The 23,835-nt window shown below is 38.5% G+C and overlaps 1 protein-coding gene across 12 annotated transcripts in view; it reads left to right on the forward strand.

Annotated features, from left to right (window-relative positions):
• DICER1 (dicer 1, ribonuclease III) overlaps window positions 1–23,835 on the forward strand; it is a 104,152-nt gene that overhangs the window by 54,193 nt on the left and 26,124 nt on the right. For all 12 annotated transcript variants that reach the window (XM_030558829.1, XM_030558838.1, XM_030558830.1 and 9 more), the window contains 8 exons: window positions 2,489–2,657; window positions 4,218–4,690; window positions 11,995–12,127; window positions 14,292–14,534; window positions 14,628–14,782; window positions 15,530–15,662; window positions 16,143–16,218; window positions 22,772–22,911. In XM_030558829.1, the coding sequence (XP_030414689.1) occupies window positions 2,489–2,657; window positions 4,218–4,690; window positions 11,995–12,127; window positions 14,292–14,534; window positions 14,628–14,782; window positions 15,530–15,662; window positions 16,143–16,218; window positions 22,772–22,911 (1,522 nt within the window). The remainder of the gene's footprint in view (window positions 1–2,488; window positions 2,658–4,217; window positions 4,691–11,994; window positions 12,128–14,291; window positions 14,535–14,627; window positions 14,783–15,529; window positions 15,663–16,142; window positions 16,219–22,771; window positions 22,912–23,835) is intronic.

The following is a 23,835-nucleotide window of genomic DNA, read 5'->3' on the forward strand; positions in this document are numbered from 1 at the left end:
AACCAATTAGGAAAGGGATAGAAAATAATACTGAAAATATAATGGCACTATATAAAGCCATGTTACTCTCGCATCTTAAATAGTGTGTTCAGGTTTGGTCACTCCATCTCAAAAGATATATTAGAATTGGAAAAAGTATAGAGCAGTGCAACAAAAACTATTAGGGATATGGAACAGCTTCCGTAGGAGTATGGATAAAAAAAAACTGGGCATGTTTAGCTGCGAAAAGGGACAGCTAAGGGGCTTTATAACAGAGGTCTATAAAATCATAAGTGGTGTGGAAAAAATGAAGAAGAAAGTTTTACATACCCCGTCACATACACGGGAACCAGGGGTCACCCAATAAAATTAATTAGTAGTATGTTTAAAACAAACGTATGAAACACAGTCAGCCTGTAGATCCCATTGCTGGGACATGTTGTGAAGGCCAAAGGTGTAAGTAGGTTCAAAAAAGAATTTGATAAGTTCATGGAGAATAGGGCCATCAATGACTATTACCCAAGATGTTCTGGGATACAACCTTGTGTTCCAGGTGTCCCTAAACCTCTTGATTGCCAGAAGCTGGGACTGTATGACGGGATGGATCACTCGATAATTTCCCTGTTCTGTTAATTTTCTCTGAAGCATCTGCACTGGCCACTGTTGAAAGACAGGATACTGGGCTAGATGGACCATTGTTCTGACCCAGCATGGCCATTTTTATATTCTTATGTTCTTTAAAATATGGAAGAGTCAAGTAAGAACTGCTTCCTAGCTAAATGGAGATGTTTCTCTACCTGGGTGCAGATCAGTCAGTCAGTCTTCTTCACACTCTGCAGATATTCCAGTCATATTAGATTACCTCCTGTCATGGAAGATCTCGGGTCTCTCCCTTAGCTCACTGAGAGTCCATCTCACAGCAATCAGTACTTTCCTTCCTCCAGTAAATAGATGTTCCATTTTTACTCGCACAACAATAGTGAGATTCATAAAGAGTCTTTCCATCAATGGTCAAGGCTTACTTCAATGGGACCTCAAGCTTGTCCTTTCAGTACTCACCAGACCACCATTTAAACCTTTAGATATATGTTCTGTGTTCTCACCTTTCTGTGAAAGATGTATTTTTAGTTTTTACTTCAGCCAGAAGAGTGAACAAGATGGGGGTACTCATGGCAGACCCACCATATGCAGTTTTTCACAAGGAGAAGTATCAGAGGGGTAGCCATGTTAGTCTGGATCTGTAAAAGCAGCAGAGAGTCCTGTGGCACCTTACAGACTAATAGGCGTATTGGAGCATAAGCTTTCGTGGGTGAATACCCACTTCATCGGATGCATGTCAGGAGAAGGTTTCCCTTCACTTTCATCCTAAATTCCTCCCTAAAGTAATTTCTGAATTTTTTTGTCAAACAATCAGTCTACTTACCTGTTTTCTTCTCAAAACCTCATTCTTCCATTGAAGAGAAAACCTTAATTCCCTGGATGTCAGATGTTCCCTGACATTCTATTTTCAAACGACCAAACCAATGAGAAAATCAATAAGACTGTTTCTCTCTGTCGCAGAAAAGTTTCAAGGACAAGCAGTATCTTCTCAGCAAATCTCTAAATGGATTTCTGGTCGTATCACCACATGCTGCTAGAGTATCCATCCTCTGGATGGAGTAAGGGAATGCTCAACCAGAGACCAAACTGCTTCTACAGCATTTCTATGGGAAGTACTGATACTGGATGTATGCAGAGTGGCTATCTGGAGTTCCAGTCACACATTCACAAAACACTGTAGCTTCTCGAACCTCATCTCCAGTCTGAATACTGCTTGTCAGTCACCCACTTGTGGAATACACATAGGCACTAGCACTCAAATAAGAAATGAAGGTTTACTTACCTGTAACTGGAAGTTCTTCAAGATGTGTGGTGTCTAACTGTAGTCCACTACCCATCCTCCGTCCTCTCTGCTTTGGATCCCACTGGATTCATAGTTAAGAAATGGAACTGGAGAGGCATTGGCCCTTACTGCCTCTTTATACCCTCAGTCTGGAGCACAAGAAGACCAATTGGGCACTGCCTGTTGAGAATCTCCAGATGCGGGCACGTGGAAGCCATGCGTACCCATGTATGAAATATAGATAGGGATCACACATCTCGAAGAACTTCAGTAACAGGTATGTAACATCCATTTCATACATGACTTTGACACTTACTCACTCATTCCTGAAAAGTTCAAATATATGTCTTTAGCTCCTGCATAGTGTGTGAATTATATTTATGTAGTCTTTTTTGAGAGATACTAACTCTTAAGGCATTAAAAAATAAGTACACTATTTTTGATGTACTATATAATATCTTAAACTGTGTATTCATTTGTTTTCTGTTTGTTACTGCTAAAAAAATTTTAAAACCCTCTCAAATTGGGTATGACTGTCCTTCCTGTTTAATGTATAGCCTTAGTGGCTAAAAGCAACTGACTTTCAACAGCTATAGTTGACCAAATCTTTTGCTTCTCTCAATGAAGATATACTTCTCAGCCATGTGAGATTGTGGTAGACTGTGGACCATATACCGACAAAAGTGGGCTGTATGAAAGATTGTTAAAAGAATTGGATGAAGCACTTAACTTTCTAAATGACTGCAACATATCTGTACATTCAAAAGAGAGAGACTCTACGTTAATTTCTAAACAGGTAAGGACATTATGTCCGATGTAAAACACATACTTAGATTTTTATCGTTGATTGTTCATTGCTTTCCAAGTTAATTACAGAAACTTGTATTTTAATTCAGCCAACCTAAAATATATTAACAAAATTAATCTTAATTTCCTGTGACTGATTGTGAAGTTTTCCTTTGAACCGTGGGTGAAATCTATTGAAGTCAATAGCAGAACTCCTACTGATGTCCAGGATTTCACCCCCTAACTCTGTGACTTTAGAATTTTGTCAGACATGTGGATCATATATATTTTCTTTTTCATTCTGCATAATTATTTTATTGCTTATATATTGGCCATTATTGTTAAGACTCAGTGACTTTTCCAAATAAAATTTTAATAGTGCAACCAAAAAAAAAAAAGGAAATGGTGCTTCAGGAAGTATTCTGAAAAAATCTCCAGTTGGTGTAACAAGGTGAAATAAACTCTCAGACAGATACTCTGCTTCAGACTCTTCCACTTCTTTCAGTTCCCACATTCTTTGGGTCTCTTCAGTTACAGGAGCATTGCCTACATTACCTGCCAAATAAGCTGTAGAGAAAGGAGTGCAAAATTGCACAGAGATTGTAAAGAATCGTCCTGATTACGTCTGAGCAGTCAAGAATGGAGAGGCAGAGAATAAGGGGAAGAGAGAAGGATAGTGTTTTCAAGTGCAGTTTTCTAGAGCTATAAAAATCTCATGGTGCAATATTTTAACTGTATTGTGATGCTTTCATTGTAATATTGAATCAGAATGTGATGGGTCATGAATCTGTTTTAGTGATATAGCAACATCACAACACAATGTCAGTATGTCACACTATAATATTTTTATGTGGCATTTGGCCGCTTGACTCAGTGGCAAACGTGCTTTTCCAGCAGGTTGAATACTGTTGCACTCACTCTATTTAAATTAATTGAAATGAAATTTGTTTTTTCTTTACTGTTCTTTTCTCTGTTTAAAGTATAGTTTTCATTTTCTTAGTTTAATTTAAAAGGTTTCCTTTGATAGAACGGACTTCACGTGCACTAATTAAATACAGTGAATAATATATAATGAATTGAGAGCCTTATTTGTGGAATTTGTTGGTAAATTATCAGTCTCAGATAATGATGCAGAAGTGCCTATGGAAAATATTGCCTTGTTTAAAAACTTGTTTCCCCATTAGTCTAGGGGGACGATACTGTCCAGTTGCTCATAACTGCATTATGAATTATTTTTAGCATAGTTATTTTAAGGCAGATTTCCAGATTGCAATGCAGTCGGACTACAAAATAGTAATTAAATCCTTCTTGTCCAAGGACAAAAATGATAAAATATAGAGTGTAGCTCTAGTGGCTGATGTTTCTGGTGAAGAAGTATTTTTACGTTTTCTCCTATCATGTTTATGGGGGACTTCTAAATGAAATAACTGTAGCTATCTTTTACAAAGAAACCAACTACTGTTGTGCTTACAATGAGAATTATCCTCATATTAGAAATGAAAACCTAATATAAAATGAATAAATTATTACTTTATCCTATTGAACTGGAGTTTGAATTCATTTGTTGTAGATACTGTCAGACTGTCGAGCTGTGTTGGTTGTTCTGGGACCCTGGTGTGCAGATAAGGTAGCTGGAATGATGGTGAGAGAGCTACAGAAGTACATCAAACATGAGCAAGAGGAGCTGCACAGGAAATTTTTATTGTTTACAGACACTTTCCTAAGAAAAATACATGCACTGTGTGAAGAGCACTTCTCACCTGCCTCACTTGATCTGAAATTTGTAACCCCGAAAGTAATAAAACTGCTTGAAATCTTGCGCAAATATAAACCATATGAGCGGCAGCAGTTTGAAAGTGTTGAGTGGTATAATAATAGGAATCAGGATAATTATGTGTCTTGGAGTGATTCTGAAGATGATGATGAGGATGAAGAAATTGAGGAGAAAGAGAAGCCAGAGACAAATTTCCCTTCTCCCTTTACTAATATTTTATGTGGGATTATTTTTGTGGAAAGGAGATACACAGCAGTCGTCCTAAACAGGTAACACTTTTAAAAATGAAAATCTTAAAGAATGTAACACATTGCCAAAGGGAAATGTATGTTATCTAGGAAATTGTGCTGTATTTCAGGAAAGCCACTCCATTTTGTATTTGAGTCAAATAAGAGACCTAGGACATTCATCCAACAACCACTATGAGCTTTTGAGTAAAAATTTCAAAAGTACCTTAGTCACTTTTGAAAATAGGACATAAGCTCCAAAATCACTTAGGCACCTCTAAAAATTTTATCCTGTCACCATATATCAATGTGATTCCAGCTTAGTGGAGCCCAAGTTTATAATTGTAAGTTTAAAAAAAGTATATACATGCAATACTGGAACATTTGGAGTTTATTTATTTATTTATCTATTTATTTATTTAGTTTATCTTTATTCAGTAAAATGTCAAGCCCTTGTGTTCCTTATCAGCAACAATAAAAAGGTGGCCACTGGGGCATCTACTAAAAAATATTGAAGATGTGTGCAATACTCTAGTTGCATGAGGTATGTTTTTTTCCTAAAAAGGTGATCTGCATTAGCTATACATAAGCACCACTTTACCAATAAGTGCTGATTGCCCCAAGTAAACAATGAAAGAGGTACTTCAGCAAATAAATTAATGTGTTTTTTTTCTGTTTTTAAACAGCTAATATGCTAAAAAATACCCCCATACAATTTATTTTTGTGCATTCATCACATATTAACATTAAATATTTTTACTTAAGTTATAAGTTTAAACAAGATCTCTCATGGAAGGAAATGAAAAGTTATTCCTCCTAACAGTACATATCCTCTACTCCACCATGCACAAGCACACACCTTGCCATTTCCACAACTGTCATACACCACAGATCTTGCTTCACAGCTTTAGCGCTGTTCTGTTTCCACTCTTCTGTTCACATCATTTTACCAGAATATTTTTTCCCCAGCAATAGAAGTTGATTGTGTAGGAAGATGCTAAAGGGTTTTATGCAGAAGGATGGTATTTTCTGTAGTAATTCCCTGGGTTGTTTCTACAGCTTAATTAGGGAGGTTAACACACTTGTGGGGATGCAAGGACAGCAAGAGAATGTTATCTTTCAATAGTTGTGCATGAATTCTGAGTTATAGGATAAAATCTGCAGAAAAACCTCCAAGGGGGAGCAACCCTTATATGCAACCAACCCCCTATCAATCAGGTTTGCATTCACCAGTCCCTGTCAATCACGCTTGCATGTACCCTCCCTCTCTTCATTCTCTCTTCTCTCTCCTCACCCCACCAAATCAATCAGTGGGATTTGTATGAGCCTGCTCCTTGTACTCACCTTTCAACCCCTCTCTCCAATTCCAATCAGTCTTTTGTGTACCCAGTCCCCATTCATCAAGCAAGGTTATATGCCCCCTCAGTCAGGTTTGTGTTCACTCCAAATACATTTTCAATTATAAAAATAGTGGATAATTGTCAAAAATGACCCTAAATCCAAAACTGTCTTTAAAAACAAAAGCACACTCTGTTGCATTAGGGTTCCTCAGGATCCACCTCTCTGCAAATTTTTGTGTAGATACCTGTTAGACAATATTTTTATCAGTCAACAAGGAAGAGTTTCAGACAGAGCCCAAATTTAAAGACTACCTGTTTAGTTTCTCTTCATAATTTTTTTTAACATAAATTCCACAGAAAATTCAGAGGATATGAAAAGTAACTATGGTTGAAACTTCACACCAACTGATCTCCTCCATTTAGAGAGAAACAGGATTTTATGCTGACTGTTAAGCCCATTTTGGAACACAACTGTGAAGTCACTAATAGACACCTCTATATTTTTTGTGGGATTTTCCCCACACCCCCCCCAACTGTAGACACATTGGCTAAAATCGAGATTCGGTAAAACTTTGTTGTACTCATAAAATGTTTTCATATCTAATTACCTGTTTGCATCCAGAAACACACAAATGAAAATGTTTGCCAGGCATGCACATATGCATTCTGAAGAGGCATAAATTAAGCCATGTCTGTTTGAAGATATGGTCCACATTTTATTGAAAAGCCTACAGCAGTTACAACAGCTTATTGATTTTTGTTCAGTGGCGTTTGCAGTAAATGCTTCCTATTTTTTTTTAAACTGCATAGCTAAATAATTTTATTTCTTTTGGAAAGAAACGTAATGTTCTGCACCTGCCAGTACTTAAGATTTATTTGGAATTTGGGCCTGATCCAGCATCCACTAAAGTCAATGGAAAGGCTTCCATTGACTTCCAAGTTTTCGATTAGAACATTAGTGTGTGTTAATTGAGTGTACACTTTAATAATTTGATCACTGGACATATCCTTTGAAGTGTGCATTCCCCACATGCACACTTTCAGTGTATTTTTTTTCTTTGCGTTTTTGCACCCATAAATGGATATGTAAAAGCAGCAAAGAATCCTGTGGCACCTTATAGACTAACAGACGTTTTGGAGCATGAGCTTTCGTGGGTGAATACCCACTTCCTCAGATGCATAACATAAATGGATATGGTAATGGAAGTGTATTATGTGATACAAGTCAAGCCTTCCAGTGAAATGAATACGTTTTTAATAACTTTTTAAAAGTTCTTTACATTTACTGAAATCTGATAAATATGCCTGGCAACCTGAAATAAAGATTACATTATACTTCAGGGAGTAAAGGGGATTATGAAGTCACAGTTAATATAGACTACTAAATTATACATTTGATTCAAATGCTATTGTACTTTTTTCATTGCACTGTACATACCTGCTTACTTTACGTGATTTATAAATCAAACTACATCCTGGCTGCCACAACACTTCAAACTTACAGTACATTAGATTTATAAAGAATTAACAAAAAGGCACTTACCTTAAGACTCTGGGCAACCTTCACATGAATTATGGTGACCAAAGTATAAAATGAGTATTGAGCATCTAACTCCCACTCCAAAAGTCAACCATTGAACAAAAGTTCTCCAAAAAAGAGTCTCCCCACCCTCACGCAAGTTCCAAACTTAACCTTCATCAAACCCTTCCCTCTGCATAGAATCATATGGTTAAAAGGTACCATAAGGGTCATCTAGTCTAGCCCCCTGCCAAGATGTAGGATTTGTTGTTTTTAAACCATCCAAGACAGATGGCTCTCCAGCCTCCTTTTGAAAACCTCCAGTGAAGGAGCTTCCACAACCTCCCTAGGCAGTCTGTTCCATTGTCCTATTGTTCCAAAAACATTTGTGAATAGATTGGGTTTACAGATTACTTGGAAGGTCAGCAGATCCAAGGTGTTTGAGAACAATGGCTGAAGACCTCTCACTACTGCCAGTTCCTTGTCCTTTCAATTGAGAGGGATTCAGCTCAAAGGCATCCGCTGCTTGCAGTTGCAGCAATAGGGCACACAGAGAAAGGCAGTCTTCCCAAGTCGGAAGATCCCAGAACATTTAGGGCTTTATAAATTATAACCAACACCTTAAATTCCACCCAGAATCCAATAACCATGCCCTGCACATCACAAAGTGGGGCCAGATCAATATATAGTTACTGTTGACTTGTTTTGTTGTTGTTATAATAATAATAATTACACTTGGTCTACAGCTCCTGGAATTATGTAATGGAGTCTGATACTGGTGGTAAAAAGGGGTGCATGGATATGTCTACACTGCCATTAAAAATCCTCGGTTGCCTTGTGCCAGCTGACTTGGGCCATGTTTAATTGTGGTATGGACTCTCAGGCTGGTGGGAGGGTCCCAGAGCTCAGGCTGCAGCCTGAGGCCAAATGTGGATACGGCAATTAAACAACCCTTTAGCCCCAGGCCTGCGAGCCTGAGTCAGCCGGCACAGGGCAGCCTTGGGAGTCTAATTGCAGTGTACACATACCCTGTGGCAGAAACAGGTAGGAATTTAATATGAAATGATACTTAACTACTAATTCCTTTCTTTAAAAACTAGTATTATTGCCTAAATTGTAAATATTACTGGTCAAACCAAAAATTTGCCTAATCTATTTATAGTAATGATCACATATCATTTTCGCCCATTGGTTACAAATGCACAGCAAAATCTGTTGCATAAATTATTAGATGTGTATTAAAAGCATTCGTTCATTCATTACCATAGGTATTTTTGAACTTGTATTTCAGTTGTATACCTCGGGGAAATGTGAGGGAAAAAATCTATTTAAGAAGGTTTTTAAAATACTTTTTACTATTTTTGTCCATATAAGGAAAACACAGTATATGTGTGACATTCCTGGGTACAGTCCAGACTAATGAACAGTTCTGTCACCCCTGCCTTGCAACACTGGGTGTCTTACAATGCCTTACTGAAGGGGCTCCCACCTGTGCCACTCACAAGCAACCTTCCAGCATGCAAGCCGCACCCTAAGTGTTTGTGTGTAACTACAGCCTGCCAGCCACACTTGGGTTTTACTCTGTCTTTCCCCAGCCTTGGTTATACTGTAGGGTGTCCCCAACACAACCTCAGTCTTAGATTCCACCCCCCGAGAAATCTATGGCCATTGCTGCCCAGCCTTCTCCTGAATAATACAAGTTTTATAATAAAGTCCATTATTACTTTAATAGAAATAATATACATGTAACTTGCCATCCCAGTTGGATTTTCCCAGAGACTTCAATTTAAACATACTTGCTTAGATAAAACAATAAAGCAAGTTTATTAACTACAAAGAAAGAGATTTTAAGTGAGTACAAATAATGAGGCATAACAGTCTGAAATGGTTACATGAAAAACAAAGATAAAACACCACTGATACCTAACTTAACACACTGTCACATTCAAAGCAGAGCTTTCTCTCCACATCCTTCTTAGGATCAGGTCAGGACCCCGTCTCCCAAAATCCAACATAATTCTTTGTTGCTTCAGGTACTGTCAGTGCGATGGATAGGGAGAGAGAGGGAGGTGCCTTGCAGTCTTTAACCTTCCTTTTTATAATTTCGGTCCCTCCTTTGAAAAACATTTCTAGCTGGGTACGAGGGAAACAAAAGCCTATGAGGAAGGATGTTCCCTGCCGCATGTTCCTCACCAGTTTGAGCTATCTTTGTTTCTTTTCCTGCTTGATGACTCTGTTTGCTGCTTAAATGCAAATTAAACAGGTCACACATTCCTTTGTTTGAGATAGACCTGTTTGCCAACCTCGGTTTGGAACATACAGAGTTTACACCATATAGCAGAATCTTATAACTTCACATACAGTGTTACCCCACACATTTTATCAGCAAATTGAGGTTTTCAAATGAAACCTTACAAGGCATATTTGTACAGAGATCATTACAATACTGTGCAAGTTGTGAATATATGGATGCATTCTATCACAGTATGTTACTAGTTCATGGTTACAGATAGAATTAAAGATCTTAATACATTTGTCCTGTAAGTAATTGCCTATAAAGTTGTGCACTTTGAAATTTTATCTCAATATCATTAATTGTATATTTCTCTACAAGTGAAGTGCTTTAAGACCTTATGGAAACTTTAAGTAGAAATTCAAATTTGAGATTTCTTACTTTTGATCATCTTTGATGGAATAAAAGAGCTTTAGAGAATAGGAATGTCACCTATAAGAAGAAACAACGGTAAAGATTTTCAGGGTCTGTCTCCCCTCTCTTCCCCCTCACCCCTCTTCCTCCCCCCCCGCCCCCAAAATCAGGCACATAACTACCCTCCCACTTTTCTGCAATATCCCTTTCTAGTGGCTGGGCCAGGGAGGGATTGATGTCCATACAACCTTTGAACTTAACAGACTCTGAGTCTTTTAACACAGGCAGTAAAGACACATTTTTAGACCCAGAGATTTTAGGTTCATCCCCCACTGCAGAGGACTCACCATTGGGCATTGCATTTCACAAGCAATTACTGTGATTATACACACGTGTATTTATACAGACAGATGGCTAGTTGCTTAACTTATTCATGAAATCACAGTGTTGCACAGACAAATTTTTGTTAGGCCTATAAGAAGAAGGGAAAATATAAAAGAAGAGATCTATTTAAAAATGAATGCAAAAGGATGAATAAATATGTATAATCATATAATCCATGTTCAGTATTATTGAGAACTTATTATTAATTTCACCAACTAATTGAAAACATATTTAGATTAAATAAGAAAGGTACAGGTCTAGATTTTTAATCACCGTGCTAAACATATCTATATTCTCATTTCTCAAAACATTACAGCAAAGTCTTAAAACTTTTTGTCATTAGCATATATGAACAGAAAATATAATTTAAATTATGCAGGTATTATCCTTAACATTAACCTGATAATCTTACATTCCAACACAATTATCCATAACAGTAAAACAATTTCTGTATATCTCACTTTCTAATACTACCTTATTTAAGCTGCAAAGAATCAAGTGGGTCTTGAACTGTTTTGTGCTGTGATTGTAGAGTCAATGTTCTTTCGGAAGCTTTGTTAATTTGCAGAGCTAAGCCTTGATTATACAGCTAGCTCCTTGGTGCACGAGGTCCACCCACACACAGATAGTTCCAGGGTATGGGACCTTACATTTCATGTTCAAGATGTTTTTATTTGTGTGTGTGTGTGTGTGGTATACATACATGCTTTTCAGTTTGCTTTTCTATTTTTGAATGTGTGCATATGTATACTTATGCAGAATACACATTCAGTGTAGTTGACAATGCCACAACAGATAAACGTGTAAAATGTTTGAGTACAGAGGTCTGTAACATTTAGAATAGATGTGAACACTTGGTGCTGGTTTCTTAGTTTCTGTCCTTTGTAGATTTTGACCAAATGACTAGTGGTGTGGGATCCTGAGTTCTAGGGTGACCAACATGAGGTTCCTTTGGGGTATGTCTACACAGGAATAAAAAAAAACTGCTGGAGCCCGAACTTGAATGTCTATACTGTGATTTTTAGACCCACAGCCCTAGCTCAAGTCAGCTGATGCGAGCCAGCTGCAGCTGTGTTGCAGGTCTTTTACTCCTATGTAGACATACTCTACGAGGGGCCTTTTTATTCCAGTGGGGATTCTTGGCACTTCCTGAAAAGTAAGTGTCTTTAAAGACGTCTCAGTTTGGGCACCCAGAAACTGAGGAATCACAGAATCGCTGGTCCCTTCTGAAAATCTTGGCCTTCAAGTATAGACTTTTCCATAATAGACCCATAACAGAAGGGTTTTCACCATAAACTTTCACTTTTAGAAAAAAAACATACTAAGGTCATCTGTATATATGTTGGCAAAGTACCCGATTACCAAACTTCAATTTTTAATATAGGTCTTATAAACGAAAGATTAACTTTCATTTTCTCAGCTATGCCTGACTCCAAAATGTGTGTAATATTCTTAGGTTGATAAAGGAAGCTGGAAAACAGGATCCAGAGCTGGCTTACATCAGTAGCAATTTTATAACTGGACATGGCATTGGAAAGAATCAGCCTCGTAACAAACAGATGGAAGTGGAATTCAGAAAACAAGAAGAGGTAACTTAAGTGAAAAGAATTATACAATAGTACTATGTTCAGAATCATTTAATTTGCAGGCAAAATCTGTGTTCAGTAACTCCTGGAATCTCAGGAAGTATTCTGACTTGACAGATCTGCACACTTATTTGTGGTGCAGATGTTTTTACAAAAAATATGTGTGTTAGAAAAATTGGATGGTCAAGTTATATAATTGAATAGAATTTAAAATAACTAGTTTCTTGTCTTGTCACATAATTAACCACTTAATTCTCCTCTAGAGGGTTAACAATGCTACATTACTGTTTCACAGAAAATAAAGTGTTTTGGAATTTCCTGACTGCTGTTTAGAATGTTAAGCTCTTTTGTAATAACAGTAAATTAATAATCATTAAAAGCTCAGATTTACATTGAGTCAACTGTATAATGAAAATCCATGGTCTTGAATTTTATGTTGGGACCTTTTTTAAAAATTTTTTTTAGCTTTTAACTGCATTTTGGATTTGAACTTGACAAAAGCCATATTTATAACCTGAACCTCAGTAATTGCTTTATTAAAAAAATTAAAATCGCCTACCCTATTACAGCCTGACATACTTTTTGATACCATTAGCTTATTAAATTCAAAGAAATAAAATTTAACACTTTAAAAAATACTTCCAACTTGATGATAAAATCTACGAAAATGGAACATCCTAGCACTCTGAAATCTGTATTTGAGTCATTGAGCTGAGTGACTGATTAATTTTGCTTTACAAGGTTTGTTAGAATATATTATTGGCCAGGATCTTTTTAACAATAAAGTTTTGTTGTGTGGAATGTTTGTTTGGGCTGTATGCATGATAGGGAGTGGGGGAGCGTTCACAAATGAAAGACTTACAATATTGCTGTGTATTTTTCAAGACTGTTATTAAATGGTGATGTGGTGTAACAGGTGTTAAGTAGAACCCATTAATGATTTAGCAACCAATTCATTTAAAAAGCCAATGGCTATTTTAATAAAATCCTAAAACAAAAGTCAAAGAGGACCAAAATTAGGGAGATTTAGTGTTTTAGCTGAAGGGAAAATATTTAGAAAGAACCCTCATATTTATCATTTAAAATACTTGCAATTTAAAAACAGTTGAAAAGTTAATCTTTGTTAGTTCTATTTCAAAATGGAATCTCTTTTGAAAATTAGTATATCCAACATTTCCAGAAGGTGGGTATGGGCGATGAGATGGAACACTTGATGATTACCTGTTGTGTTCTTTTCCTCTGAAGCACCTGGCATTGGCTACTGTCAATAGGCGGGACACTGGGCTTGATGGGTCTTTGGTCTGACCCAGAATGGCTGTTCTTATGATCTTGCCTACATTGAAATTTGAAATTAGTAAATACTGTTGGTAATTGTTCAGTAACAAACTTGATATAAAAAGTAGCCTAAAACCACATGAACTGCAACAAGTAGTTTACTATAATTTATTTTGTAGAGGAGGGAGGCTGTTTCTTTCACACATAGTATAATGGGCTATACATTCTTAGGGGTTTTTTCCCTTTTAAGTGAACCTGATTTTTACTTCCTTTATATTCCTTTTCTGGATTTTACAGTATAGTTAGACATTGTTCTCTTTGCAAGTATTTTCATCTGAATTTCTTATTTCAGTTTGTTTTTATATATCTGTTGTGACTTTCTTTTAGCAGGTTGACCATAATTAGCAGAAACATCAACTGTGAAAATTGTCATTTCCAAAATGATGCTTCAACATCAGAAATGCTGATTGGTTATTCCCAAACCGATGTTCAGAAATGCTTTTCTGAGCACAACATTGCTGAAGTATAGCCAAAAGATATGTAGCATTGTAAATAAGCGGGTTTTCCCCACCCTCACGATTAGTGGTTCCCACATTTTTTTTAGATTCCCTCATAATTTGATATTTAAGATTTAATTCCTAGGAAGCCATACTGTTTTTCTGATTAAATGTTGTTGCTCTAAGAGTCTCTGAAAAGATTTTTTTATTGTTGTTTATTCTGGTTGAGCACTGTAATCCTTCTGATTCTTTTTAAACATGTTTTTAGAATTCCAATTGCATCCTTTTGGGTTTGTTTTTTTTTACGTAGCATTATAAAATTCATTAAAAGTAATTCAAACAGTTATGTACAGAACTGATTTCTTAGACGTTTCTTTTCTTGATTACTTTTATAGGTACTTAGAAAATTTCGAGCACATGAGACCAACTTGCTTATTGCTACTAGTATTGTTGAAGAGGGTGTTGACATACCAAAATGCAATTTGGTGGTTCGTTTTGATTTGCCCACAGAATATCGTTCCTATGTGCAATCCAAAGGAAGAGCTAGGGCACCAATCTCAAATTACATCATGTTAGCAGACACAGACAAAATCAAAAGTTTTGAAGAAGATCTTAAAACATACAAAGCAATTGAAAAGGTATGTATCCAAAGGAACATACTTCTTGGTTAGCAGTGTAGTAAAAAAAAAAATAGCCTGTTTCTCATCACATTCTGTTCTTAAAATGTTAAGATCCTCAGAAACAAATGCTCGAAGTCCGTTGATACTAGTGAAACTGAAACTGAACCCATCGTTGATGATGATGATATCTTTCCACCCTATGTGTTGAGGCCAGGTGATAGCAGTCCAAGAGTTACAATTAACACTGCGATTGGACACATCAATAGGTATGAGGCAAATTCACTTTTTTCCTTACACTTTGACATCTTCAGATACTGAAGTTCTCCATTGACTCTCACAACAGGGCAGCATAAGGCATGGCACTGCAAACTTCCTCATAACACTATACCAACATACTTCAACTCTGTTCTCAATGAGATCACCTCAAGTTAGAGAGGGCAGGCCTGTTGTCAGATCCATTCAGTCCTTGTCTGAGACTGCCGACAAGGATACCAGTTCTGATGGTTGGATTAGTGATGTGGATTCCCTTTCTACTAGGAACTGCACAGGGATGTGAACATAACATGGCTGATGTGTACTCCCATTGCTTAATGCATTGTTGGAATGTATTGAGTTACTATGATGATATGGGCTGTATAAAAACCTTTGTAAAACAGAGACCACCAGCACATTTAATGAAGTCCACTATTCAGCCATCAAATGGGTAGAGATGCAGTTGCTTTTGATAAGGCTAAATTTAAAGAAGTGCTATAGTTGAGAGAGGCCACATAAAACCCTCTTGCTCACATTTCTGATAGTTTATGATCTGCAGTCTTATTTTAAAAAGGGTATTGGATGATGCCATTAAATCATTTTACTTCACTAAATATTAATTTTGGGAAATTCAAGAAATAGGCAGAACTAAAATCTTCCATACTTCCTGCATTAGTAATTTGAGAGTCCCTGTAAGCTGTACATCGGATCTTGCTTTTGGATTTAGAAAGATCGGCTTTTTAAAATCTATTTCAAATTAGGTATTGCGCAAGATTACCAAGCGATCCATTTACTCATCTGGCTCCTAAGTGTAAAACCCGAGAACTACCTGATAATACATTTTATTCAACTCTCTACCTGCCAATCAACTCACCTCTTCGAGCCTCTATTGTTGTAAGTAGTTGGTATGGGGATGGAAATAAGTGAATTATATATGTATATATGCGTGAATGAGTTTTCCATTGGCATTAATTTGTAGCCAGTATATATGCTGCTTTTTTTTGCTGTAACACACTCTGTAACTACTTGCAGACTACATCAGCTTATTTTGTTTGTAGTCTGTTTTCTCAGCAACTTCCTTTCATTGTACATCCCAAAGACTTTTGCTGCTTTTCCTGCAGCCTCATCTTCATACACATTTGCTTATTTGAGTTGTGGGATGTGCTTCAGATATATATTTCTGCACTTTGCATAGGCAATATAAGAGTTGATGATGTTTTTAAAAACAGTAACTCCTTTGTGATGAGTTTTAATGTCTCTTCTGAGTTTATGAAACCATTATAATGTTTATGTTAAGTTCTGACCATTTAAATATATTGGTAAACTATGTACTGGTAAAGACAGATTTAAGAGATTTTGTGAAATATTTTGTAGGGTCCTCCAATGAGTTGTGCAAGACTGGCTGAGAGAGTGGTAGCTCTTATTTGCTGTGAAAAACTTCACAAAATTGGTAAGAGTCTTTGAAAACAAGGATCTCTTTGGTTAAGGAAAAAAACCTTTATATTGAGGCATTTGGAAAGTTGTAGGTATAGACTTCTGTCATATATAATATGGTAGTGGAGTTCATGATTTAACCCCCATTGTGCAATGTTCTGTGATGTGATCATATAATGAAATAATTTAGCATGCATCCATGTAGAGGTATAGAGTTTAAGGTTGTCAAGGGAATCTCGCCACTGAATTTCTGTGGTTTTTAAAATGGTAAATTCAATATCAGTTGCGGTAACATAAATTTTGACATGAAATATGGTTTTTATATAGGAAAAAATTTCAGTGTCAGCTAGCAAATCACATTTCAGAGTTCTGGTGTAATTTGAGGGCTATATTTCTTTGCCATGAGATAACCATAGAATATTATTTTCTAAGAGTTCATTATAACGCTTTTGTTATGTACAATCCAAAATTCAGTGCTTTAAGTGGCAGCTTCTCTAGTTAACTACAAAATATTTATGAGAACTCTAATTTCTTCAAATGCTGGTCCCTATGTGTGTTCCATGTGTAAGTATGCATTTGCACCATACACCTGAATCCAGAAAGATCTTGCAAGTAGCGTCCATTGGTCTGCCTCCAAGCCCAAGTTTCCCTTTGAGCTGTGCACCAGGGATATAAGGGGAGGTGTGGACTGACTCCTCCAGTTCCTTTGTACCGCCACAGTTGGAATCCTCCAGTGTCTTTAGCTATCCTCACATCGAGTTTGTCTTCATGTTGTAAATATAATTGTATATACTTTAAGTGGTTTTATAGTTTCTGTACTGGTAGTGTAGTTTAGTTCCTCATGTGGTAGGGAACCCTCTCTGTTTCCCCTTTTGGGAGTAGGACTATGCCAGAATTTCAGGATTCAAAAACTCTCCATCCCGCTCTTGCTCTTTCTTGGGCAGTGATGACCACCTAAGTTCCCTCGGTTCCTTGGCTGCGTAGTGGGGCAGCCTGCACACCAAACCCCTCATCCCCGGGCCCCTCCCCAGAGCCCTCACCCCCTACGCACACCCCAACCCCCTGTCCCAGCCACCACCTGTACCCCAAACCCCTCATGCCTAGCCCCACCCCAGAGCCCCCACCCCCAGCCAGAGTCCTCACCCCCCCTGCACGACAACCCACTGCCACAGCCCTGTGAAAGCTTCCATAATACCGGTACCAACATTGGTGCTGACCACGGCCTTAAAGAGTCGAAGTTCCATCAGCTGCCAGTACCGATGAGTACCAGATGGGATCCTCTCTCCCCAGCTCTGTACCAACCTGGTCCTGAAAGCACCCGTCAACAAACCGTCACGGCACCGGATCCAACAGAACTGACAGCCAGGACTGTTTGTACTCCAGAATGGACTGAGACATACACTACACTAGAGGAAATCTTCATCCTCCTGGACTTGCAATTTCCTCTATTTTTTGGCCTAGTCCTTCTGAGGCCCATATTGACCCCAGAGAGGACACTCCTTCAAGGAGGAGGAGTCACTCCCTCTATTCCATCTGTAAGCCAGAGTTTTCTTCCGCTGTGTCTTGGACCTGTCCTCTGCGCAAACAGGATTACCCTCCAAGAGAGCACTGGTACCCACTGTCCTGAGGTTCATCCCAGCCAGCCTTCAACCCTTCATACTGGCCCTGTTGGCATCCATGGGACCCTTATGCATGACATACCGAATCCATGCACTCAACCAGAGAGTCTCACCATCCTTCTCCTACTGGATAACAGCAGCCAGTTCTGTATCATCTTCCAGGAAGAGGAAGATGATGAACTGGATCCTCTGGTACTAGCAGTGCCAATAGGCATATCATCTTCCTCACCTCATGAAGTAGTTGCCCGGTCTTTGCTCTCACCCAGTGACCCTAGGCAATACCAAGCACTGTTGCAGATGTTGGCAGCAGAGCTTCAGATTCCATTAGAGGAAGTTCAAGATATGCAGCACAAATTCTTGAACATCTGGCAGCTGACTGGATCCAATTGGGTAGCATCCCTATGAATAAGGCAATTATGGAGGCCAGCTAAAGTGGTATGGTGTACACTGACAACTTGTACCCTTACTCCTAAGATGAAGAATTCTTGTTCACCAGCTCTACCCTTAACTCCCTAATAGTGCAAGCAGCCATGGGAAGATCCAGGCAGCGACTCCCAGGAACTACCCATACTTACAAGGGAGCTCAACACCTTGACCTTCAGAGAAGGAAGGTATTCACATCCATCAGCCTTCAGTTGAGAATTTCTAACTATCAGGTCCTCTTATGAACTATGCAGTGTTACTGGAGTTCAAAGAGAAAACTCCTCCAGGAGGAGAGGACTCAATTCCAGACCCTTTTTGAGGAAGGTAGACTTGTGGCAAAACCTCACAGTAAGCTGCAGTGGAAGCAGCTGATGCCACATCAAGATCTATGGCACCCACAATAGTAATGTGCCAGGAGTCATGGCGCCACTCTTCAGGGTTCCCAAGAGAGATTCAGAACACCACCAAGGAGTTGCCTTGTAATGAAACTGAGCTCTTTAACGAGAAGACAGACAAGTCTTTGCACTTGTTAAAAAACTGCAGGTCAACCCACTGCTCGCAAGGCATTAATTCTCTGGGCCTGGAGAGGAAACTTCATAAATGATCATATAGGACAAGGCCTTTTTCCTTAGCCTTTTTTTCACCGATGACCCTACAAAACTGTGCAACAAGTTACAGAAATCAAGTTACAGAGTCTTCTCCATATCAGTGATAGCTACCCAACCTCAGCCACCAGCTAAACTATAGAGTGAGTGCCACCTCAGCATCAAGGGAAAGGGTTCTATTCCAACTGTTTCCTATTTCCTAATAAAAAGGGAGACTGGAGGGATTCTTGACCTACATCAGCTAAATACCTTTATTTACACATTAAAATTCTGCCACTGGTTACACTGGCGTCAGTAACTCCTTCCCTGGAAAAAGACACATGTTCGCAGCTGTCCACATACAAGATGTTTGCTTTCATGTGAACATCCACCTATCCCACAGAAGGTTCCTCATATTTCTGGTAGGTCAGGAACACTATGAGTACAGGGAACTCCTGCACAATCTGGCAACAGCACCCAGGGTCTTTACAAAGGTCTTTTCAATGGTGGGAGCACAGATGAGATGAAACAGCTACACCATCTTCCTGTACTTGGATGACTAGCTTCGAACAAGTAGATAATGCCTAAGAGCTCTGTTGGCAATCTTGTCATTACTCCTGTTTTTTGGCATTATTGGCAATCTACATTAAAAAAATCTGTCCTGATTCCATGCAGAGCAACTGGACTTAACTACACCAAGGGCCTACTTTCCTGTGGACAATTCCATGCCATGAGCAGTCTAATAAACCAAGTCACTCTCAGATGTTGAATGGTCCAGTTCTGTCTTTCTGTGTTAGGCCAAATAGGCTGCTATACCTATGTAATGCCTTTCATCAGGCATCTCCATTATCTACATGTCAGATAATTATCTGGCTCCTGTCAGCATATACATCAGTCAGGCACAACTCTGTAGTGACAATCGCTGTCATGGTCAGAGATTCACTCATCTGGTGGATGAACTTGGGACATGTATATGTTGGAGTCTATTTCCTAGCTCCCATAGCCAACATGACAATAATCACATTCACATCCCTTGTGAGCTGGGGATCCCTGTGCATGGACACCTCGGAAAGCCAGTATGCATATCAACCTCCTAGAACTAAGAGCAGTCAGGTGGGCCTGCAATGCATTCCTTCCATTTATACAATCCTACCATTTCTGGATAAAGAAAGACCTTCTAACTCAAGAAGGCAGCAAGGTTAGGCATCCCAACCCAGATTCTCTTCATCTCACAGCTTGGTATTTGGATAGTTTTCAAACCCAAAGCATTCATATTTGGCAGTTGAACTATTCTGAATAATAGTAGAAAAGATTCTATCAGAAGATGTTACCTAGCCACAGATAGGCATTTCTATATCTAGGCACAACAGATTCAGTATTATCAAAGTCAGCGGGTATTCCTGCTATTTTAAGACATCCAGTCTCTATGTTAGCTTGCTGTGGCCTCACCTAGCAGCATCAGTGCATGCCATCCTCTGATTGATAACTACTCTTTACTCATTTGGTATCAACCAGATTCCTAACGGGTTTGACTAGGACAGATCCACCAGTAATGAAGCCAGTGCCACAGTCGAACATCAGTCTTGTACTTTCAACAGTTACCGGGCCACCTGTAGAATCGTTGCCCATCTGCTTAATGTCCTACCTATCAAAGACGGTCGCCTTCCTGGTTGCCATTATGTTGGTCAGAAGGGGGAATGAGCTGGGGGATCTTATGGCTGACCCACTCTACACTACATTTCACAAAGATACAATATCCTCTCTTCTTCATCCGAATTCTACATAAACTAATAGATTCACTTACCAGTATTCTTCCCAAAGTCTCACGCCACGAGAAAAGACAGGAGACTTCTTTCACTTGAGCTCAGATGAGTACTGGTGTTCTATATCCAAAGAATGAAACCTTTTAGGAAATCTCCTAGACTGTTTGTTGTTGTTGCTTGACCTCATGCTTTTTCTGCTGTATCTTCTCAGAGACTCTAGTGGTATGTCTACACTGTAATTAAAAACCCACATCTGGCCCATGCTAGCTGACTCGGCTCATGGGCCTCAAGATAAGGGGCTGTTTAATTGCAGCGTAGGCTTCTAGGCTCAGGCTAGAGCCTGAGCTATAGAACCCTTCGAGGTGAGAGGTAGCCTGAGCCCAAATGTCTATTCCACAATTAAACTGCCCTGTGAGCCTTAGTCAGCTGGCACAAGCTAGCCATGAGTCTCTAAATGCAGTACAGCCATACCTTGCATGGATTTTTTTCTTTTTTTTAACAAACGCATCTATTCCACTAGAGCACAGAAAGCCTAAGTAGCTTCTCTCAGAGAAGACTCTCTACTGGACATTCAAGGTGGCAACCTGGAGTTCCAGCAACGCTTTCGCAAAACATTATATATTGGCCCAAGATTCTTCTGCTGACATAGCCTTTGGAGCTGCAGTCTGGCAAGCATATATATTGCCTGCATCCTCGCATCCTCCTCCTCTTTGAATACTGTTTGTCAGCTATCGTGTGGAATACACATAGGGACCAGCACACAAAAAAGAAATGGAAATTACTTAACCTGTAACTGGAAGTTCTACAAGACGTGTTCCTATCTGTATCCCACTCCATACCCTCCTTCCCCCCGGCTTTGAATTACAACTGGATTTGTGGTAGAGAAAAAACTGGAGAGGCGTTTTTTAATATTTATCTATGTTTGTTGGAAATTTAAATACCCGGGGAAAATGAATGAACTTTCTGGGAACTGATGGTTCACTAGGCAGTTTTAGTTTTAACTTCCTCTAATTTTGATTCTTAAATGGCTTAGAAAAAAAATTAGGCCTTATAGTCCTCCCATTTGTGTGCTTAGTCCGCACTTCTACTTATATCCCCAGTGTAGAGCACAGGGGAAACCAGGGCGCAGGCATGGGCCAGTAGACACTATTTACAAGATTTTTCTGGTCTCGGGCTCATGATGTGCATGTGTATCCACATGTGGAATACAGTCAGGGACCACACATCTCGAAGAACTTCCAGTTAAAAGTAATCTGCGTTTCTAAAGAGGGCAAAGCAGATTTTCTCTGAGCCATAGAACATGGTCAAAAAATGAAAATCTAATGCTGACTTCAGCTGTATCTCTGCTAGTAAATACGTCATAAGTACATTTTTCTATTGGTTTAAAAAAAACAACAACACTATCCTGTAGAATATTGCTAGAGGTGCTCTAAACCAATACAGAAAGTCTGTACATATCCAAAGAAAAGGGAGTAAGAAATCCTGGATAGTTGACATTACTGTGTGCAAATTAGTCCAATCAAGTAACTCAGTCCCAGGCTTCCTTTAATTGGTGTGGGAAGTTGATTTTTCTGTGTCAACTTCAGTACAGGGAGAATATTTAATTTTTTTATTTTAAATGTACTTTGTAAATCTAGAATTCTGCATCAGTATTATTTTTACTCAGAACAAATTAGCAACTTTAACTGGTAAGAAGTTAATGTGTACACGGTATCATGAATAGCATGTTCTCACTACTATTTAATGAGACCACCTAAATATTATGTAGCCTCTAAGGATATGTTTACACTTTAATCGGACACCGGTGGGTGGCCCATGCCAGCTGACTCAGGCTTGCGGGGCTTGGGCTGTTTAATGGCAGTGTAGATGTTCAGGCTTGAGCTGCAGCCTGAGGTCTGGGACCTTCCCACCTCGCTGGGTATTACAGCATGAGCTCTAGTCTGAACCCTAACATTTACACCACAGTTAAACAGCCTCTTAGCCCAAGCCCTGTGAGCCTGAGTGAGCCGGCATGGGCCAGCCGCAGATTTTTTATTGCAGTGTAGACATACCCTCAATTCCATCTAACCTGCAAGATGCTAGTTATTTTATTGAATGAACACAGCTAATCCATAATATTTGAAAAATTGGAATGTGATTATTCATACTACTATTCACCTGTAACTCATTAATAAAATTAGGTGAACTGGATGATCACTTGATGCCGGTTGGAAAAGAAACGGTTAAGTATGAGGAGGAACTTGATTTACATGATGAAGAAGAAACCAGTGTTCCAGGAAGACCAGGATCTACAAAAAGAAGGCAATGCTACCCTAAAGCTGTTAGTATCATTCATTGCTGTCCACATCTAAGATTTAATAGATTCTGTTATAGACTAGAAATAAGACAAGCTTTCTAAGTTTAAGTCTCTAACTTGTCTGACAAAGAAGTGTTTTTCAAATGAAGGTTTTATTTTAAGGTGTGTTTCAAACTTTCTAGCAGGATGGTCTTTACATTAAAAAATGTGTACTACTAACTTCTAGCTGCATGTCTCTCTCTCTTAGAGAAAAGAGGGTAGGTACTAGCTGTCAAGGTAAATTTGTTCAGAGGAATGAAAAGTATTTTGCATGCTAGCTAGCAATTTTTTGTTTAAAAAAATTAGCTAGTTGCATTTTATCCCATGTATAATTACTATGTATATTATAGCTTTCAAAGCTGGTGGAAAGAAACAAAAAGAAATTGTGAAGTTTTGGATGAAGTTTCTTTTCTTATATTGAAAAAAAAATTGTCTAGTTGTCATATCCAGACAGTTTTTCTTCTTTACATCACAAAGATAGCTCTCTATCCCTGCTGGAGTCTTGAAAATCATGGACCAAATTCTGTTGTACCAGTGCAATTCTGTTGAAGTTAGTGAAGTTTCACTAATGTAATTGAGTGGAAAACTTGTCCAAACAAGTGTCAGAAGAAGTTTGTAAAACTTCAGCATCCAGTTCAATATGTCAAAGTATAGAAAGTGAAGAATTTCTTTTTCTAAAGTCTGTGAAATGAAGTCATATGACTCAGACTGTTGTTGTGCTGTGGGTAATTTTGACTTGTGGACATTTTCCAGAGGCAGAACTTGCTGCTTTTTATTAATTTCAGATATTTACTTTTGATTTAAAGTTTTACCATTGAACGTGGAACATCAAATTCTTTTGGTTTGAACCGTAAGTTGGTAGAGATTACTTGTTTCAAATAGAGATTTATTACGGCACAGTGTTGGTAT

This window comes from Gopherus evgoodei, chromosome 4 (genome assembly GCF_007399415.2).
Source record: "Gopherus evgoodei ecotype Sinaloan lineage chromosome 4, rGopEvg1_v1.p, whole genome shotgun sequence".
NCBI lineage: Eukaryota > Metazoa > Chordata > Testudines > Testudinidae > Gopherus > Gopherus evgoodei.